The sequence below is a fragment of the Populus nigra genome, chromosome 5 (assembly GCF_951802175.1).
Source record: "Populus nigra chromosome 5, ddPopNigr1.1, whole genome shotgun sequence".
Classification (NCBI taxonomy): domain Eukaryota; kingdom Viridiplantae; phylum Streptophyta; class Magnoliopsida; order Malpighiales; family Salicaceae; genus Populus; species Populus nigra.
In genome coordinates, this window is record NC_084856.1 from 3,574,318 (window position 1) to 3,593,576 (window position 19,259).

Here is a 19,259-nt window from a genome sequence, read left to right on the forward strand (position 1 = left end):
GAAAGGACAAGATAAGAAACAAACACAGAGGTTCATTTTATTAGTAGCAGAAGACAAGGGAGGCAGGCATGGGTGTAGAGGTCCTGGGACTATGGTTACCTAATCCAGCAGTCCGGTTCAACAGGCCGCCATTTCTTCACTTATCACCTCCAACCAGAGCATCACTTGTTACACCAGCTTCTCTCTCTTCTCCACCCCCCACCATCCAGGCAACAATCTCTTAATTCACCTTCCTGTCCTTTTCTTTTCTATTTAAAGTTTTTCCTTTCTTTTTATTAATTAAAAGACTTGGAGCAGATTGTTGGTGGAAAAAGTACTCCAAGTTGGCAAGGAAGTGGAAATGATGTTTATGGAGGAGGAGGAGAAGAGACCGACTGGTACGATTTTGAAACTGATCTTTATCATTGGACCAAACCACTGCGTCCTGTTCAGGTACAGGGTATTTTTTTTTTCAATTTTAGCCATAGAGTATTGTGTTAATTAAGTGCTTAGATTTTTTAAGAGAAAAGAAAAATGAATGCTGGAAATGGGGGCAGTGGTATCCAGGTCATATTGCGAAAACGGAAAAAGAACTTAAAGAGCAACTCAAGTTGATGGATGTTGTCATTGAAGTTCGAGATGCCAGAATTCCCTTGTCTACTACCCATCCACAGGTTAGGCTAACCACTTACAAGCCATTGCTGTAATACAACACCAAGTTTTAAGTCTGCTTTTGTCATTTGTTTGTTGGGTTTATCGTGTTTTTCTTTAAGTATCATGTTTTTGTTTTGTTTGGTCTAATTGAAAGTAATTGTGCTAGATGGTTTATGAGATTTTGGTCCTTGTGATACATGAAGTAATATTTTTATACATGTATATATATCATCACTGAAGATAGTTTTATTCAATTCCTTTCCTTGCTTTTGATGTTTCTCAACGATCAAGTACGCTGATGCTTTAGGACTGTGTAGTTCTTGGCTCTGAATCTTCTTTCTTCCCTTTTCCTTTCCTTATTTTCATTTGTGTGTGTGGGTAGATGGACGTGTGGCTTGGAAATAGGAAAAGGATTTTGGTCTTGAATAGAGAAGATATGATATCTAAGGCAGACCGGAATGCCTGGGCTACTTATTTTGCAAGACAGGGAATAAAAGTAGTCTTTTCCAATGGCCAACTTGGAATGGTATGTATAAGCTAGAAATTCTCGTTCAGCTTCTTTAGTCTTAACATTTTGTCATAGAGTAATTTTTTATGTGGGAAATACAGGGTACTATGAAGCTGAGCAGGTTTGCAAAGTCATTAGCAGCAAGTGTAAATGTCAAACGCAGAGAAAAAGGACTGCTTCCTCGTCCCGTGGGTTTCCTATCTCAGTCAAGCCAGTACCAATCTTTTGTTCTTAAATTTGCTGCTAAGTTCACGTGCTTGTTACATGAATTGGGCCCCTTGCCAGCTTTAGTTTGAAATTTCAGTCTCATTGCTGTTCTTTTCACTTGAATTAGAAAAATGCTTTTAGGCCCATGTCATATAATGTATGACCATTATAGATGTCATGAAATCATTTTAACTATATCATTAAAACTACTATCCGAAAAGGAACATGCCATTCGACCACCTTCTTTTTGATTCTTTGATTTCCAAAGCAAATCTTGACAAATATAGTTGAAATGTCATAGTAAGGATTTGTTTTCATCCCAGGGTTGTATTATAGAGGTAAACTTTGTATTTGTGGATGCTCTCTAGAGGAATAGATCATAGTCAGTGTAAAAAACAATATTTTTTGGGAGACATTGATCTTTTATTACCATTATTGTCAGTCATAGCTATCTTCTTAGTATCCATGAAACCTAATTTTCTGAAGCCTGGCAAAAGAATATCATTAACTTTGATGAAATTTATTTCACCATTGTACAGGTTCGAGCTGGAATAGTCGGGTACCCAAATGTTGGGAAGTCATCCTTGATCAACCGTTTACTGAAGCGTCGAATGTGTCCAGCAGCTCCCAGACCTGGAGTTACAAGAGAGTTAAGGTATGCATTTATTTATTTTGCTTAAATATCGTGAAGGATGTTAAATTATAAATAAAAGGTATTTAAAATGGAACCATCAAAAGCATAAGTTTTAACCTGGAGTTATAAACAAGTTTAAGTATGTGACTACATATTCATTTAATTTGCATCAGTATTGTGGAAAATGTGAAATAGAAGCAAACATAAACTAAAACGGCAGACTCAAGGGAAAGTCTAAACTTATAAGTCCTGAGTCAGATGCAGTCCTTGAGGAATTTACAGATCTCTAATGTACTGAGAATCTTGTAGACATATTAGTGTTTGGAAAATTAGAACCTCAGCATCCTTAATGACAACAGATTTAGCATTGCAAGGTTTGAAGATTTTATAAATCTAACAGAAAAGAGACCTTCAAGCTTATAATTTACCTGCTCTTTTGGGTGTGATATGAAAAGGAAATAATGGCTATAGTTATGTGCTTGACATGTTATGCTCTCTTTGTGTTTCTTCCTTGCTCCTTGGAAGATGGGTTCGATTCGGGAATGACCTTGAGCTGCTAGACTCTCCTGGAATAATCCCAATGCGGATCAGTGATCAATCAGCTGCTATTAAGCTTGCTATTTGTGATGATATTGGAGAGAGATCCTATGATGTCACTGATGTTGCTGCAATTCTTGTCCAAATTCTGACAAAGCTCCCAACAGTGGGTATGATTGCATTGTTCACAGTTCCAACTTCCTGCTTGCTATAAACGCCTACAAAAAGAAAGTAAAGAAAAGAAACGATGGCTTCTAATACCATCTTTTGTTGCCTGTCAGGTGCAAAAGCTCTTAATAACCGCTACAAGATGGATGCTGATGACTTCTGTGGTAAAATGTATGTCTTCCACAGCCCATCCTTTTCTATATTTGCGATATGACCTAAGTGCGCAGCTAAGAGACTCGAAGGGCCTAGAAAGCTCAGTTAGGAAACTTAAATTACCAGACCTTTTTATTGCGTACTTACTGAAAAAAGCAAATAACCCGTAACCCCACAAACCAATTGCAATTTGGTCAGATGAAACTCTACTCATATCCCATAAACAGTGCAGTTTTTTGTATGCTGGTTGCCAAGGCAAGTAGCCGGACATTCCATTGCATAAATATTCCTGATCGGTTTTGTTGCTGTAAATTTTTGAACGCAGATTTGTCCAGAAGCTTTCAGTTCACTTGTTCAATGGGGACACCCATCAAGCAGCTTTTCGCATCTTGTCTGATTTTCGAAAAGGGAAGTTTGGTTGGGCGGCTCTGGAGAGGCCTCCCAGGTGATGATGATGGTAGCTTTGTTTTGAATGTCGGGTAATACTTCAGTCTGTGGCTAATGCCTCGAGAGTGCCAAAAGGTAGCTTGAGCAGCACTCGGATATTGTGGAAATTGATCTTGACTTTGAGTGAAGGGATAACTAAAGATTTACTGTAAATCTCTTCTGCGGAAATCAAATAGCACAACTCAGAATATTTGGCAGAGATAAAAATAATAACTGGAGTTGTATAGAAAAGGAAAATCTCCAGCCTTGTGTTGTGTAATCTACTTGGTTATATCTAATTCTTGACAATTGTTGTCTGCAGACAACGTACTATTTAAACCTTTTGCAGCATTAGGTTATGAATCAAAATTAAAATATAGCAAGTGCTTGTAAATTGCACCCTGATTAAAAGGCTTGCCAAGCAGCTAAACTTGGCAATAGCATGTAGTAGTAATTTCTAGTTTTTGGGATTTCAATCTAAAAGAGCCATTTTATTGTACATGACACATGGCAGTTAATACAAACGCATCTTTCTGTTTGTTGTATTTCTAGCTGTTCTTCGTTGCTTATTTGCCCTATCTGGTTCAGAAGTCGAGGGACTGCAGCGTGAACTTTGAATGATGTGATGACACAGTGCTCGAAATTTTCTGTTTGTTGTATTTCTAGCTCTGGGTTGCTGCTTGAGGGTGCACAGCAGCCTCGAAGCTCCTGTGCGAGCTTTGTGGACAAAACTCCTTATTACTGGAAAAAAAAAGTTGTTTAATATGTACAGGGGAACTTTTGCAGGCAAATGCCTACAAACTGTTGAGGAACAAAAACTATGGAAACAAAAAGATATCATAAACCCCAATATTGAGAATATGGGACAACTTTCACGAGGTAATGGCAATCTGAAAACGAGCAAGCAAGAATGCTGTCTCTCTAATAATCAATTAAAGTACCTACACCGAAATTCAATATCCAGAATTTCTGACTTGACTGTATTCAGACAAGAGTGAGATTACAATGATACATCGAGATGATTTGGCATCTTCATCTTGCAATCGTGGAAGAACAAGCAGTTGAATCATCTTTGCTTGACCAACTTTCTTTAATTCTACATGCTTGGATTGGGCGTTCAATCTGAAGCCCACCGGCAGATTCTTTTTCCAGCTGATAACAGTGTTTTCCAAATGTATTGACATTTACTTGAAGTCTGAAATCTATACTAAACAAAAACTTCATCTCCAACCTGTTCAATTCTTCTGTGCTTACTCCTCCAACTTTGGCATAGTAGGCATTGTTAAAGAATCTGCAAAAGCAAAGGGAACATTAGGTTTAAGAACCCAAAGCAACAAAAGATGCAAATCGAGCCCCATTCCCATGTAACGAATATTTTCCTTGTTGACTAACAGGTTTGCTATCAGACTACCTTACAAATGTTAGCAGATAATCGACATCATTCTAAACACCACAGAAATTTCCTATATACAGTACCCGACTCGAAAGTCATGTGTACTTATTATAACCTGGCAGGATGTACATAGCCTGTTGGAATCTAATCTAACAAAAATAAATTAGGGAATTGGAACTTACGCATCATCTACAAACTTTGCTGCTATCATTACACTTGTAATCAGGAGACGGTGAACATTAAGGGCAGTTAAATGAATATCTGTTTGCTGGAGAAATCTATCCATATAAATGTGTGCAACAACAAAGCAAGACGGGCTGCAGGCAGAGTACTTGAAGATTCGATCAACATAGTTCCGGATACTTACAGTAGGTGGTCTTAAGCCATGAAATATGGTAACAACATCTTTGATCTGCGTTGTCTCCAGTAGCATTTCATTTTTTTGAACAGATCTATCAAGAAGAGAAGAAAGAAGCATTAAAACCCTAGGAGACCTGAAAGCTCCTTTTCTTAATTCCTCAAGTCCCAAGGTTCGATAGATATCCGAGTCCATGCCTCCACTATCAGGTGAAAGAGTTTCCATGTCTGAAATGAACTGCATTGAATTAAGACCCATAAGTTCATTATCATTGAAATTACCAGATGCATCAAACTTGAAAGTCTTTCAATTTACTTTTTGAAGAAGCAGGTACAGAAGAACAAAAGGAAAGGGAAGGAAAATAAGATAAGTCAAGGAATTCATAATCTTTTGATTGTCATGTAAAGTAAAGACAACAGCTCTTGAGCTTTCAGGATTTCTAGTAGAGAAACCAATTAATCCCTTGCATCCCATGTGTGCATTTCCCCTCAATTCTTCTCCTGGCGACCAAACAGGATTAGATAATTATAGTTCATTACCATCTCTCCTTTGTACTCCTCTCAATCATAGGCAAGCAACCTATACTCAGTCCAGAAATCTACATACTACGATACTAAAATATTTTGGAATTGCAAGTATAAAACATAGCAAAATGATTTTCTAACATTTAGAAAATCATAATTTTTACACAATTTGAGACCATAATTAATGGTTGGGTGCAAGCCAGATCAATACTTTATGAACCAAGTCCAGATCTCAGGGCCACCCAGTACACCTTTTTCCCAGGATATGTAATATGAACACTGTTTTTGGCGGTAAAGGAAAAAACTTTATGCTTGATGCCTTGATTTAAGTACTTAATCAGAAAGAACCGTCACAATTAATTAACAGATAAAGTTAAGCACTGTGTGTGTAGCCAAATAAAGCAACAGAGAAGAAAAAAATACACATATTCATCAAATGCCCAAATCAGAAAACAAGAAATAAAATCAAAGCAGAAAGAGAAGAGAAAGAAATCAAATAGAAACCTTACAGAATTCTTGAGGAGATGTTTCTCTGCAGAACTTCAAAAGCCTGGAGGACGAAGCAGATACGCTGAACACAGAAGAGAGAAAGAGATTACTGTGAATCTTGTTTCATCAAGTTTGGCCATCCTCTCCCTTTCTCTCCGCCATCTCTCCCTCGCCTTAACCAGGGAAAAAGATAGCTTTTTTATTGTATTTGTTTAATATATTTAGAGTATTCTTTACAAGTAAGTGAGGCTCGCTCTTTTCTCTCTCTTCACATGGAAAGGAGACAAGAAGCTCTTTCCCTCTCTTTCTCTGGGTAAAAACTATATATGCTATGCTATGCTATAATATTGAATGGAAGTGAGTCGCCATTGTTAAGGTGGCAGGTGGGTAAAGGTTTGCCAGGGGAAAGAAAAGCCCTTCTTGGATTCTCTGCCCTTCTACTCTGGTTTAAGGCAGGGGGGACCAGCCGTTTTTCACTTAGATTTCTTTTACAAGTATAGAAATCAGACATCCCTCTCTTTGCCTTTTTTTTTTGTCTGTGTTAAAAAAGGTACTTGGTATTTTCTTGAAAGATTAGTGCTTATCAAGATTGATTATCTTTTATTAGCTAATTATTTTATGCTGTTAAAAAAATATTGATTATCAATCTAAGAAGTTAGTGGATAGGGATTGCTGTTTGCGGAGACAAAAAGATTTAAATGTGGAAGGCTATCCATTGAGAATTTACATTCTAAATTTTGTGGAATACAGTTCACTTTCCACTTATTTTGAGAATATATATATATATATATATATATATATATATATATATATATATATATGTGTGTGTTTTGAAAGTATAGTTACGTTTATTTTTCAAAGTGTTTTTCACTCAGAAATATATTAAAATAATATTTTTTAATTATTTTTTATATCAACACATTAAAATGATTTAAAAACACCAAAAAAATATTAAAGTGAAGCGAAAAAATAAAATAAAATTTAATTTTTTAAAAATACTTTTAAAATATAAAATTAAATAGGGCTTATATATACCGGTAAATGGTGATTGTTTTTAAAATAATATTATTTTTTTTTGTTTTTTATGTTATGTGATAAATGGGTTTGCTTTCAATTTTATTGGAATATAAGAAAACAAATCATGAAAGCTTTTCATAGGTGCAAAAGCCTCCCGAGGCTCGAAAAATAATACCATTGATAGGAGTGGAATTAAAAAGAATGAACAATTGAGAGAAGATGGACGCTTAAATTTAAATTTTTATAGCATTCAATTAATGTATATTATAAAGTGATCTACTTAAAGCATGTTTGAGAACGCGGTTCAACCCGTGTTCCTAAAAAAATTTAATTTTTTTTGGTTAAAATTTAATATGATTTGTACGTTTTGAATCGTTTTGATGTGCTGATGTCAAAAATAATTTTTAAAAAATAAAAAAAATCATTGACATGTATTTTGGCACGAAAAGTTATTTGAAAAGCACCTGCAACCACACTGCTAAACAAGCTCTTAAATAGGTCATGTTGAAGGTTCAAATCTTTAGTAAAAAAATGATTTGAAATTCAAATAGTTTTTTTTTTAATATTATGTCATACCACAGTAATTAACTAAGTTAATTTTGTATTTAGATAATATTTTATTGTTGTCCCGTTATTAACAAAATAAAAATAATAAAATATATTTGATCAAAAAAATATAAATAAAGATATAAAAGTAAATTTATTATGAAAAATCTTTTAAGTGAATTTATATATTTTCAAAACAAGATAAGAGATAAATTTATTATTCCAAAAACATCATTGTATAAAACTTTATATTTCAAAATCATCCAATTAAAACATATAATGATAAAAAATTATTATCATAGTTTAAAAATTTAACTCAAAGATCGATTTGGAATAAAACTCGTATCATAAGTCAAGAAGGTCAATTTGGATTAATCCAGGTCAACGTAAAAAATAAAGTGATCATTAACGTATTTTTAAAACTTAATTAAGGGATCTATTCGGGATAAGATACGGGTCACATGCTTATTTGATAATTGATCATGATTAACACAATGATCAAAATAGTTATTATAATGGTTTTAAATTCAGATTTAGAGGTCGACCAAAGGCAAGGCCATGATCACAGGCGAGGATGACCAACTTGAGTTGACTTGAGTTAATGCATGGATAAAAATGATTATTATCATAGTTTCAAAACTCGATTTGAGAGTCGATTCGGGACAAGACTTTGGTCACAGATATAAAAGGTGAACCTGGGTTAACTCAGTTTTTTTAAATAACCCAACTTGGTGATCGATCCGGAACAAGGCTCGGGTTATGAGTCGAAAGGGTCAATTTGAACTTACCCAAAATTTTTAAAAACCTTATTAGAGGGTTGATCTGGGACAAGACACGGGTCACAAGTCGGTTTGATCATTGACTCGGTTAACATAAGGATAAAAAAGATTATTGTCATTGTCTTAAAACGTAACTCAAGGGTCGACATAAAGCAAGTCTCAGGTCATGAGTTGAAAGACCTAATTTTTTTTAAAAAAAAAATCAAGGCAACCTTGTTTTTACTATTTTTAAAAAACAAATCAATAGATTTTTTACAAATGTTTTATCTCGAGTTGATTTAGGTTTTTGATCGAGTTATGTCTGGTTAATCTTTTTTTTATTTTTTTCCTTAAACCCGAACTAGTCGAGGTGTCGAGTCAACTCACTAAGCCAATTCGAGTTATTATAATATTATTAATTTAAACATTTAATACAAACTAAAGTAAAAAATTAATAATATTTTTTAAATAAATAAGTTTGACAATAATATATATTAAAGATAAAATTGATTTTTTATATGATATATATTATAACAAATTATTTATTATATGATAAAATTGATAAATAAGTTTGACAATAATATATATTAAAGATAAAATTGATTTTTTATATGATATATATTATAACAAAATAAAATATAGAGACAATTATTTATACCACTATTAAATACAATTCTATTTTTATATTTTATTTCTTTTATCCCTACTATTTTTGTAATTAAACTATATTTTACAAACTTGTCCTTTCAACCTACACCAAGCACCATAATTTTATTTATTTGTGTTTTTTTAAAGGAGGCAAGCATGGGAGATGATAATGAGGGTTTATTTGTCAACTCCTCGTATCTTATACGTGTGCATACTCTTGCCTCTTGGGTTTCTTTTCTTTTGTAAATGAAAGGTTGTTTGTTTATTTTATTAAATCACGACGAAATATTATAATGACATGGCAGTCATTATCTCGCGCAGATCCAATTTTATTTTAGTATAAAAAAAATACTAAAAAGACAAAGATTCTTCTTATAATATAATTAAATATGGCCAAGTAAATACATTTTAAAATCTATAGCTAAGCTCTTTACCTATTCAAGTTTTTAATTAAATTATATTGAAATCAGCTCAATTTAAATTGATTAATTTTATAAATTTAAATGTAATATTAATAACCGGTAAAAATAGTACTTGATTTTAAAAATACTTTAAAATGACAATTTTATTTAAAAAAAATATTAAAACAATGATAAATTGGATCGATCTTGGTTCTCACACGAATAAGATCATAAATTTTATTGGGTTTAATAATTTTATTATAATTGTTTTATTTGATTTTACTATAATGATAGATGCTCATAAAATTAAGCATCGACCTAAAAAATTATTTATTTAATATAGTAACAATTTTGTAGAAAGTAAGTAAAAATAAATCATAGAATTTATTTCCCAACCAATCAAATATTAAATGACAAAATAAAAAAATAAATTAAAATAATTAAAAGACATAAAAAAATATCCAGTTGGTGGGTAAACTCGACAAACTCGTGAATCGGGTAATCCAGGTTAGCACGTCCAACTTGTGAATTGTGTTATGGATTCCACAAAGATTATAATTTGTTATTTTAATCTATTTTTTATCTAACCATGTGATAATAAAAATAGACGATTGTAAAATAAAACACTAACACAATACCAATTTTTTTTTTAGACCATGATAACCTTGGAGAAAGTGAAACAAAACCAGTTACAAAATTGAATTCTCAATTAACCCAATATACAATGATGAAATAAAAATAAATAAAAAACTTAAATTCGCCGTGAACTAGGTCAATCATCCAAAGTCATGAACATGTCCATGAACCCTATAAAGTTTAATAACATGACTTTTCTCATAAACTATTTTTTTTAACTATATGAGAAAAAAATATACAATAAAAAATTCAAATTCAATAAAAAAAACACACCATCAAACCTGTAAACCAGGACAACTTGGGTTATCTTAGTAAATCCGCAAACCATGCTAAATCTACATAATAACAAATAAAAAGAAATAGATTATGAAGTTAAATCATCAATCACCTCAATATTAAAAGATAAAATCGACAATAACAAACTTTTAAAAAAGAATCATAACAAAAAATAAAAAAAACAAACAAAAACAAAAAAGAAGAAGCAAAACACTATAATCTACATTGCAATGTTTATGGATTAACAATGATTTTTTCATATTTTTTAATTTTTATTATTTTATAAAATTTAATAATATGATTTCTCTCTTAAACTAATTTTCTTAACCATATAAAAAAAATAAACCATAAAAAAGTTAAACATTCTACAAAATCTACAAACCAAAATAACTTGGGTTACACCGAGAACCCCATTTCAACGAAAATAAATTTAAAAATAAATCACATCAAAAAATCTTGCAAAGCAATGGGTGAACAGTAGTTCCCGGACCTTTAGTTTTTGTTAATAAAATAATAATATATATATCTTTTAAGTATTTAGTTTTAACAAAGGTGGGACCTGTAATCCCACCATGAGTGAATGAGTTCCATTTCCCTCGATAGTATTTGACTGTGTGGTGTGACAAGAGATGAGACTGATTTTAGTGGTATGGTGACTAGGTGGGGCTGCTTTCCCTCCTGACTGGACTCCACCATTGCAATTCAGCTGGAGGAGTGCTTTCACATCTGCAACTTGATTGGACAAAAACTTTCAAAATCCAAATGCACAATCCATTTTCTTTGCGGGTCTCTATAAATCTGGCGTGAAAAGTAGTAAAAAGTTGAAACTCCCGAACGCAGACAGTCCTTTCGTGCCTAAAATCTATCCATATATTCCCGACTAAACGGATCATGCTCACCGTTCAATATATATCCATGCTAACATGGCCATCACAGCAGTATAATTGGACCAGATGCCACCAGTAAAAGTGGAGTCACGAGCCAAAACTCTTGATGGTTCTCAACTTTCATGATCTCCTTATTTCTCCATCCACAAGAGACAAAATGTTCCTTCACATGACAGGAACAACGAAGGTGATTTGGGCTGCAGGCAGCTACCCCGTAGATGCAAAGCAACATTTTATGTTCAGCGGCTGTGGTCAATTCGTGTGATTTGTTCTGTTTCCATCCCGGGTTCGACTTTCTATGTGCACGCCTGTCACCCCTGCGGTGCCTTACATGCTCCTGGGCTTGCAGGATGTCCAGCGAGCCGTGAGGAATAGTCGTAGTGCGCGTAAGCTGGCCCGGACACCCCACGTAAATCAAAAAAAAAAAAAAAAGCAACACTTCATCGTGTTTTTGAAATTTCCTCGTGCTACGAAAATTCTCATTTTACGTACCAGATACCACAAGACGAATATCGCAAGCGTCAGCTTCTTCATGCACTGCAAGTTGCAACGCCCTTTCTTGATCTTGAATTAGCCATGCACATCCTGAATGAGAAATAGAATTGTTGGCATGTCCCTGTCACCCACCAGCCAAAGTTCTCTAGGCATGGCGTGTGTATAATGCAACCAGACCATACCGTTCACTGTTGCTAAAGTGACGTCGGTTCCGACAGTAATATTAAACTTCAACAAATCATTGAATTCTGCAGGAAAATGTACCCACCAGCTACCTCTAAACCAACAGTCCAACATGATTTCGGGCAAAAATACAGTGTACCAGTCAGTCCCATGTCCATACATCGAACGATTGTTTTCCGAGATCCAACGTTATTTCTTTCAAGTCGCTTAGAAAACTCGAGGTTCTCTTCACCCGCAGGAGACATGGCTCTTTGCCTTGCATCTTATTTAGGCTACATTTATCAGAAGATTTGGCTGATTCCACAACTTCACATTGAAGGCAATTTTTCCAATAACCTACACTCTCATCCTTCCAATGATCAGATTTGAATTAAAATTTCGAATTTATTTTGTCTCATGCTACCCAGCATTTCTCTGTGTGATGTGTGGCAATAGATGAATCTTCGCGGATAGATTAACCAAAATCCAACCTGAATTCATCATGAGGAATGCGTTTTGCCTTTCAAAATAAAGATTTTCACTTCATAAGAGCCCATTTAACAAAGAGTCATTTACTTCATAGTAGCCCAAATGCTTTGAGGTTGGAACGGTGGCAGGGCTTAGCCCGCGTACAAGAAACAGGCTCGGCTGCTCAAGCCTAGCAACTACAGAATGCAAAAGGGGCCGAGTGAATAAAAAAGAGCCGAAGCAGAAATGAAATTCGAAGGCCCAAGCCCATCCATTTCAAACAGCTCCTTGGACCTTAACTGATAAGGCCGTCAATAAATAAAAAACAGAGGATATTATCGTCATCTTACAATCAAGGAAGAGAACGGAAAACCTACCACGCTCTCTGCCTTTCCCGATATTAATTTTTAAGCGAAGCATGATTTCCCTCCAACTCCCGCACGCTCACTTTTTTATTTATTTATTTATTTATTTTATTCTCCTGATACGGTACAGTTTGATGATTACAGTTCCGGTATCCCTCGATTCCCTCCACTTATTTTAAATTTTTAACCCCCGATTTTTCTCATTTCCAATAAATAAATAAAAAGTCAGTTACTCAATTCTCAGTTTCTCACTTCTTGTTTGTTTCTCCAGAAAATCTAGGGTTTCGACTTGTGCTCGCTTCGTCTCAGGTACTCCCTCGACATTTCTTTTCCTTCCTCGAAAGAAATTAAGGAGAACAAACTTTACTTGTTTTGGATTCGTAGATCCGTGTGGTATCTCTATTTTTAATCAGTTAAGTCTTAAATTAAGGTTTAGTGGATTTTCAATGTGATTGTTTTGACTAGGAACTGTATTTGTTGACAAACTAGGAGTTCATTAGTTAAGTCTTAAAAAGCCATTGCTTTTATTAATCCGTATTATTTTTCTTGGTACTATACTTATTAACTCCATAGAGGAAGAACATCAATCAATGCTAGAGAAGAATGCCCCTCAAAGGGATTTGTGTACTGGTTTTTATTTATTTATTTGTTTGATTTGTTGGTATTTCGAATAATTATTGCGGTGCTCACTAATTTGGAATTTGAAATTTAGCCTTAGAGTGGTAACCAACAATGTGAAGATTTTATCCACTTGATGCTTTAAATGTTATGCGTTTTGAGATAGTGGAAAAAAAAATATGAGAAATGATGCAGAAAGCATATTTGCATTGGAATTTCTTCTGCTTGTTCTGTGAAATGTTATGTGTTTTGCTTGTTTTTGTATTGTGGTATGGATTTATAAATCATAGTTCTGGGGTATTTCCAGGATACTTCAACATGGATTCTGTGACACAAACTTTCCAACATCGCATGTCTGTCAAATTGTGGCCTCCTAGTCAGAGTACCAGGCTAATGCTTGTAGAGCGGATGAGCAAGAACTTCATTACTCCATCCTTTATCTCCAGAAAGTATGGGTTATTGAACAAAGAGGAGGCTGAGGAGGGTGCCAAGAAAATCGAAGAGATGGCTTTTGCAGCTGCAAACCAGCACCATGAGAAAGAGCCGGATGGTGATGGAAGTTCTGCAGTGCAGATCTATGCTAAAGAATCTAGTAGGCTTATGTTGGAGGTTCTTAAAAGGGGGCCCAAAACACAGGAGGATGAAGAGGTGAAGACAGTTGATGAAGCTTCTGCTGCTGTTTCGAATCTGTTTGATATATCTGGTGGCCGGCGGGAATTTATTAGTGGGGAGGAGGCTGAGGAACTCTTAAAACCCCTCAAGGTGCCAGGAAACTTGTATACTAGGATATGTTTCAGTAATAGAAGCTTCGGCTTGGATGCAGCCCATGTCGCCGAATCCATCTTGTTGTCCATAAAGGGTCAATTGACAGAAGTGGACCTGTCAGACTGTGTTGCTGGAAGACCGGAATCAGAAGCTCTTGAAGTCATGGGTATATTTTCTTCAGCCCTAGAAGGTTGTAAATTGAGGTATCTGAACCTTTCAAACAATGCATTAGGCGAAAAGGGTGTCAGGGCCTTTGGGATGCTTCTCAAAACCCAGAATATTTTGGAGGAGCTTTATTTAATAAATGATGGTATTTCAGAAGAAGCTGCACGTGCAGTTTGTGAGCTAATTCCTTCAACTGAGAAGCTTAAGGTCCTTCATTTTCACAATAATATGACTGGAGATGAAGGTGCAGCTGCTATTGCTGAGATGCTGAAACAATCCAATTTGTTAGAGGATTTTCGATGTTCTTCAACAAGGGTGGGCTTGGAAGGGGGTGTTGTCTTAGCAGAAGCTCTTGGATCATGTAGCCATTTGAGGAAGCTTGATCTGCGTGATAATATGTTTGGTGTTGAAGCTGGTATAGCTCTGAGCAAGTCTTTATTTGCATTTGCAGATCTTACTGAAGTTTACCTCAGTTATCTGAATTTGGAGGATGAGGGGGCAGAAGCACTTGCTAATGCGTTAAAAGAATCCGCACCTTCACTGGAAGTTCTGGATATGGCTGGGAATGACATTACAGCCAAGGGTGCTTCTTCTTTGGCTGCCTGTATTGTGGCAAAACAATTTCTCTCCAAATTAAATCTTGCTGAAAATGAACTGAAGGATGAAGGTGCTATTTTGATTGCCAAGGCAATTGAAGCCGGTCATGACCAGCTAAATGAAGTTGATTTGAGCACTAATGCAATTAGACGTGCTGGGGCAAGGCTCTTGGCACAGGCTGTTGTGCATAAGCCTGGATTTAAATCGTTAAATATCAATGGTAATTACATATCTGATGAAGGGATTGATGAGGTGAAGGATATATTTAAGAGTTTGCCTGATGTGCTTGGAGAATTGGACGAGAATGATCCAGAAGGAGAAGATCTTGATGAGGATGCAAGAGAAGAGGACGAGGACGAGGATGCTGAAGATGAAGATGAATTAGAATCAAAACTCAAGGGGCTAGAAATCAAGAATGAAGAGTAGGAGTTTTCGTTGCAGGTAGCTTACTGCCTTAGAGTTTTTCGATTTGAAACTTATCCATGGACTCTGGATATTTTTAGATTACCAGTCTTTTCTGCGGAACTCGTAAGGCAGTCCAGCTGCATTAGCTTAGGGTAATAGATTTATCCTTTGTAGGCCAGGGCAGGAAAAGTGCTTCTTTTCATTAACATATCAAACTAGCAAATTTACTAGTTGTAGTTTTAACTAGTTACGTGCCCCGATGCTTTTCAGTGTGTTTTTGTTTTGGATTTTTTTTTGTTAAAAATAAATATGTAATCTTTTTAAATTTTAATTTTTTTTAAAAAATTCTAATTATAAATCAAAAGTCTATAAAAACTATTCGTATTAATAAATGTAAAAAATAAAATATTAATGCATTTATTCAACTTATCTAGATAAAAGTTGAATAATTTTTTCTCAATGCCAAAGAATTAATGTATAGGTGTTATTAATATGTTTTTTTTACATCAAGTAATAAATATAACCATGAATTACAGAGTCTAAACTTATATATAATTAAACATAATAAAGATTATATATATTAATAAAAACATATAAAATTTCAAACTAATTTTTAATGTAACTAAAAAATAAAACAATATTGCAATTGTTACAGAAAAACATCATTTTCTTAGTTTGTGTAGAATAAATTTTCAAAAACAAAAAGTGTAAAGAAAAAAAATTAAAATAAAAATTACAAAAGAATAACAAAATGAACAAAAAGAATGGTATAAGTAGGCCAAGTGTAAAGAATAAAAAAATAATATCTTTTTTCCCAAAAACAATGTATAAAGAAAAAAAAGGAAAAACTAAAAAAACATTAAAATCATAAAATTGGCATGTAGGTTATAATTTTTATTTAAAAAAATATTAGGTATGTAGGTTGTTCCATTGTGTTTTTTACATAAAAAAATTAAAAGCGTCATTTAAAAAGTTTATGCAATCATTTAACTAAATATATCGATAATCATTCATGCAAATAAATAAAAATCATTAGTAATAACCAAGAAAGAAACTTTAAAGATGAGATATTTATCGAATTATGGTACTAAACTTTTTTATTTAAATAAATAAAAGATAAATTCACCATAAAAAATCAATGGCTTAAATGATAATACAAAGAAAATGATTGAATAAACTCACACCATAAAAAATATTATGAAAGGCCGAACACATAAAAAAAATATAAGAAATTGACACCTGCCGGTATGATATAAACATAAAAAAAGATAAAAAAAAAACCTCAAGTGAACCCGACAGCCAACTCCGGTGAACAAATCAAATACATGACCTAGCACATGAAATTGAGATGATCCTATAAATATAAAAGCGAAAAAATACTGGCAAAAATATTTGAAAAAAATGCTTTAAAAAAAGACCAAAGTCAACTCAGGCTAATCTTTTAGATTCATGACCCAGGTCATGAGACCAGGGTAACTCTATTAAAGCCAAACCTGAAAAAAACAAAGAAGCAAGATTCTTAACCAAATAAATATTGAAGAATGAAATTGAGAAAAAAAAAGTCAATAAAAAAAACAACGCAAAACAAAACAAATAGCAATTAAAAGAATTACAACTAAATTCAACATAAAAACCAACTAAAATTAAATGTTAAGGGAAAATTTAAATGAAATTAAATGTTTAGGGATGAAATTGAAAAAAAACATATCAATCAAGAAAATAATTTTTTAAAAATAAGAATTAAAAGAAATGACACCAAACTTGACATTAAAATTCAATGAAAAGAAATGTTCAAGGATGGAATTGAAGAAAAACAAATAAATCAAGAAAATAATTGAAAACAAAAAAAATAGCAATTAAAATAATAAGGACTAAATTTGATAAAAATCTAACAAAATCAAACAATTAGAGATTGAATCAAAAAATAAAATTCAATTAGAAACAATCATTGTAAATAAAACAATTGCAATTAAGAGAAGAATGACAGAAATAAAATTCAATTAGAAACAATCATTGTAAATAAAACAATTGCAATTAAGAGAAGAATGACAGAATTAGAAGAAAAAAGAAATTGAAGGGTTGGTATAATTTTTTGCATGGCTAGGATGCAATCTGAGGATGAAAGAGAATGAAAAGAAATAAAAACAATAAAAGCCAAATGACATCAAATCAGGCCTTACTACTATACGTGCATCATCCAGAGAAGAAGAGGATGCCGAGACATATCAAATAATATGGTGGAAACTTGATTTCAACTACCGTCTTTAGCCGCACGCGCTGTCTAAAAGCAAATGAGCGATTGACGTGTGCCAGACACGTGCAAACAACCTTTTTTTTATGTGCACAAAACTGAAAATGCCCCTATGAGTAAACATTAATAACAAAAAAACCCTAATAAAATCACAACTAAGCCTTTGAAGCCAAGACTAAAAAAATTAAATGGCAAGGGTAATGAAATAATTAATTGTTTATAAAATTATAAAAAAACAAAAATACCCCTAGGACTAAATAACACTAAAAACAACCATTAGGAAATGGCAATCAAGCCGTTAAAGCCAATGCTAACAAATTTTAATAGTAAGGGTACTTGCATAATTCAACTATTTATGATAAAATTGAAATTGATATACAAACCCTAAACCAAAAGTTTTGATTATTTACCTTTTAAGGGCAATACAATAATTACATTGTTATTAAAAAAAAATGAAAAGAAGGTGCTGCCCCAAATAAATTAAGAATGACAAATTGGTTGTGTGTAAACACCATTCTACCCCTCAAGAAAAATTTTTAAAATTAAAGGATAAATGGTAATTTCACTGTAGCCTTAGACACATTTCACTGTGGATAGGCTATGATGAAAAACCCTCGTAGTTTTGTATTTTACTTAATATACTTGGAATTTGGATTAGTTTAAAGAATTTGCTAAACAATGTTGTATTGATGCCAACAATATTTTATCTTTCATTTTCTAGTTGCTACTGTGCATTAGGCATTTTTTTTTCTTCTTTTGATTCAATTCAGGTTAGTGAATATGCCTTGTAGTCAATCGGGTTGGTTACATGTAGTATTGCTTTTATTCATGTAAAACATATTTATCATTAATAAAGATATTTTTTTTTTTATCTTTAATATTAATGAACCTAATATTTAATTAATGGATTTAGAGTAAAGATAAAGTTCACGGAATAAAAATACTTTGAAAAAAATTATAAAGTTGTTATAATTATGAGATTGATATTGCATCAAAGTATTGTTTGTAAATGTTCCCGATTAATGTTCTATTAAAAATGGATATTAACCAGAGTTGTTAAGACCAATGCACATTATATTTCTTTCCTTATGAAAAGAAGAAGCTGCTTTCATAGATTGAGATATGAATGATACCTAAAACTAATATGCAAGTACATGTCAGATGACATATACACTAAACTAACCCATAAGAGAATTTTATATGGAGAGATCACCTGTGTCTATGGAAAGGCTCACACGACGATTGTGTAAGTGATTCTTAGAATTAAGATCACTAAGTTATCTTATATACAGAGCGTTATGTTTTGATCATACTACACATTTTTCTAATCAAGGATACCAAACAAACATATATTGGATATAACATAAATTATATGAAGATATTTAAGTAATTAAAAGATGATTCACCAATCTAAATGAATTATAAAAAATCTCTCATTTGTTTTTTAAATAGTATTAATTGTGCAATCTTTGACCAATATAGAATGAGTTTTGAAAAGAGTTTCAAAATCTTATTTAAAGAATCAATGACTATAATGCTTAGAATTAATATGACTTGACAAATCAGTCATATTCCATGCTATAATATCTAAATCAAAATATTTTTTATGAAAGGATAATAATTACACTAAAAAACTGGTCACTAAAAGGTTAAGTTAAACTATTTATCACTTTCCTAGTATTTGAAAGATAATAACATGTTGTTAGACATTGTACTTGATCTTCAAATATAAATCAATCAATTATTGAATTGATAATAAATTAAATTGT

At 33.0% G+C, this 19,259-nt stretch overlaps 3 protein-coding genes across 4 annotated transcripts; 2 read left to right on the forward strand and 1 right to left on the reverse strand.

The window, feature by feature from the left end:
• Positions 1-4: 4 nt before the first annotated feature.
• Positions 5-3,811, forward strand: LOC133694553 (DAR GTPase 3, chloroplastic). The gene is made up of 9 exons (XM_062116101.1): positions 5-209; positions 298-432; positions 537-653; positions 1,016-1,159; positions 1,243-1,329; positions 1,888-2,003; positions 2,508-2,689; positions 2,801-2,858; positions 3,166-3,811. Exons 1-9 carry the CDS (start codon positions 69-71, stop codon positions 3,287-3,289), a joined length of 1,104 nt encoding a protein of 367 aa, XP_061972085.1. The 5' UTR covers positions 5-68; the 3' UTR covers positions 3,290-3,811.
• Positions 3,812-4,085: 274 nt separating this feature from the next.
• Positions 4,086-6,563, reverse strand: LOC133694554 (cyclin-P3-1-like). Of its 2 annotated transcripts, none has more exons than XM_062116103.1 (3): positions 6,046-6,563; positions 4,842-5,254; positions 4,086-4,557 (listed from the first exon to the last, which is right to left on the reverse strand). In XM_062116103.1, exons 2-3 carry the CDS (start codon positions 5,240-5,242, stop codon positions 4,299-4,301), a joined length of 660 nt encoding a protein of 219 aa, XP_061972087.1. In that variant the 5' UTR covers positions 5,243-5,254; positions 6,046-6,563; the 3' UTR covers positions 4,086-4,298. The 2 variants fall into 2 exon arrangements, with proteins under 2 accessions (XP_061972087.1, XP_061972086.1); XM_062116102.1 differs by having other exon boundaries at positions 6,051-6,560.
• A 6,162-nt stretch (positions 6,564-12,725) lies between these two features.
• Positions 12,726-15,483, forward strand: LOC133694016 (RAN GTPase-activating protein 1-like). The gene is made up of 3 exons (XM_062115430.1): positions 12,726-12,838; positions 12,961-12,998; positions 13,615-15,483. Exon 3 carries the CDS (start codon positions 13,626-13,628, stop codon positions 15,258-15,260), a length of 1,635 nt encoding a protein of 544 aa, XP_061971414.1. The 5' UTR covers positions 12,726-12,838; positions 12,961-12,998; positions 13,615-13,625; the 3' UTR covers positions 15,261-15,483.
• Positions 15,484-19,259: the final 3,776 nt, after the last annotated feature.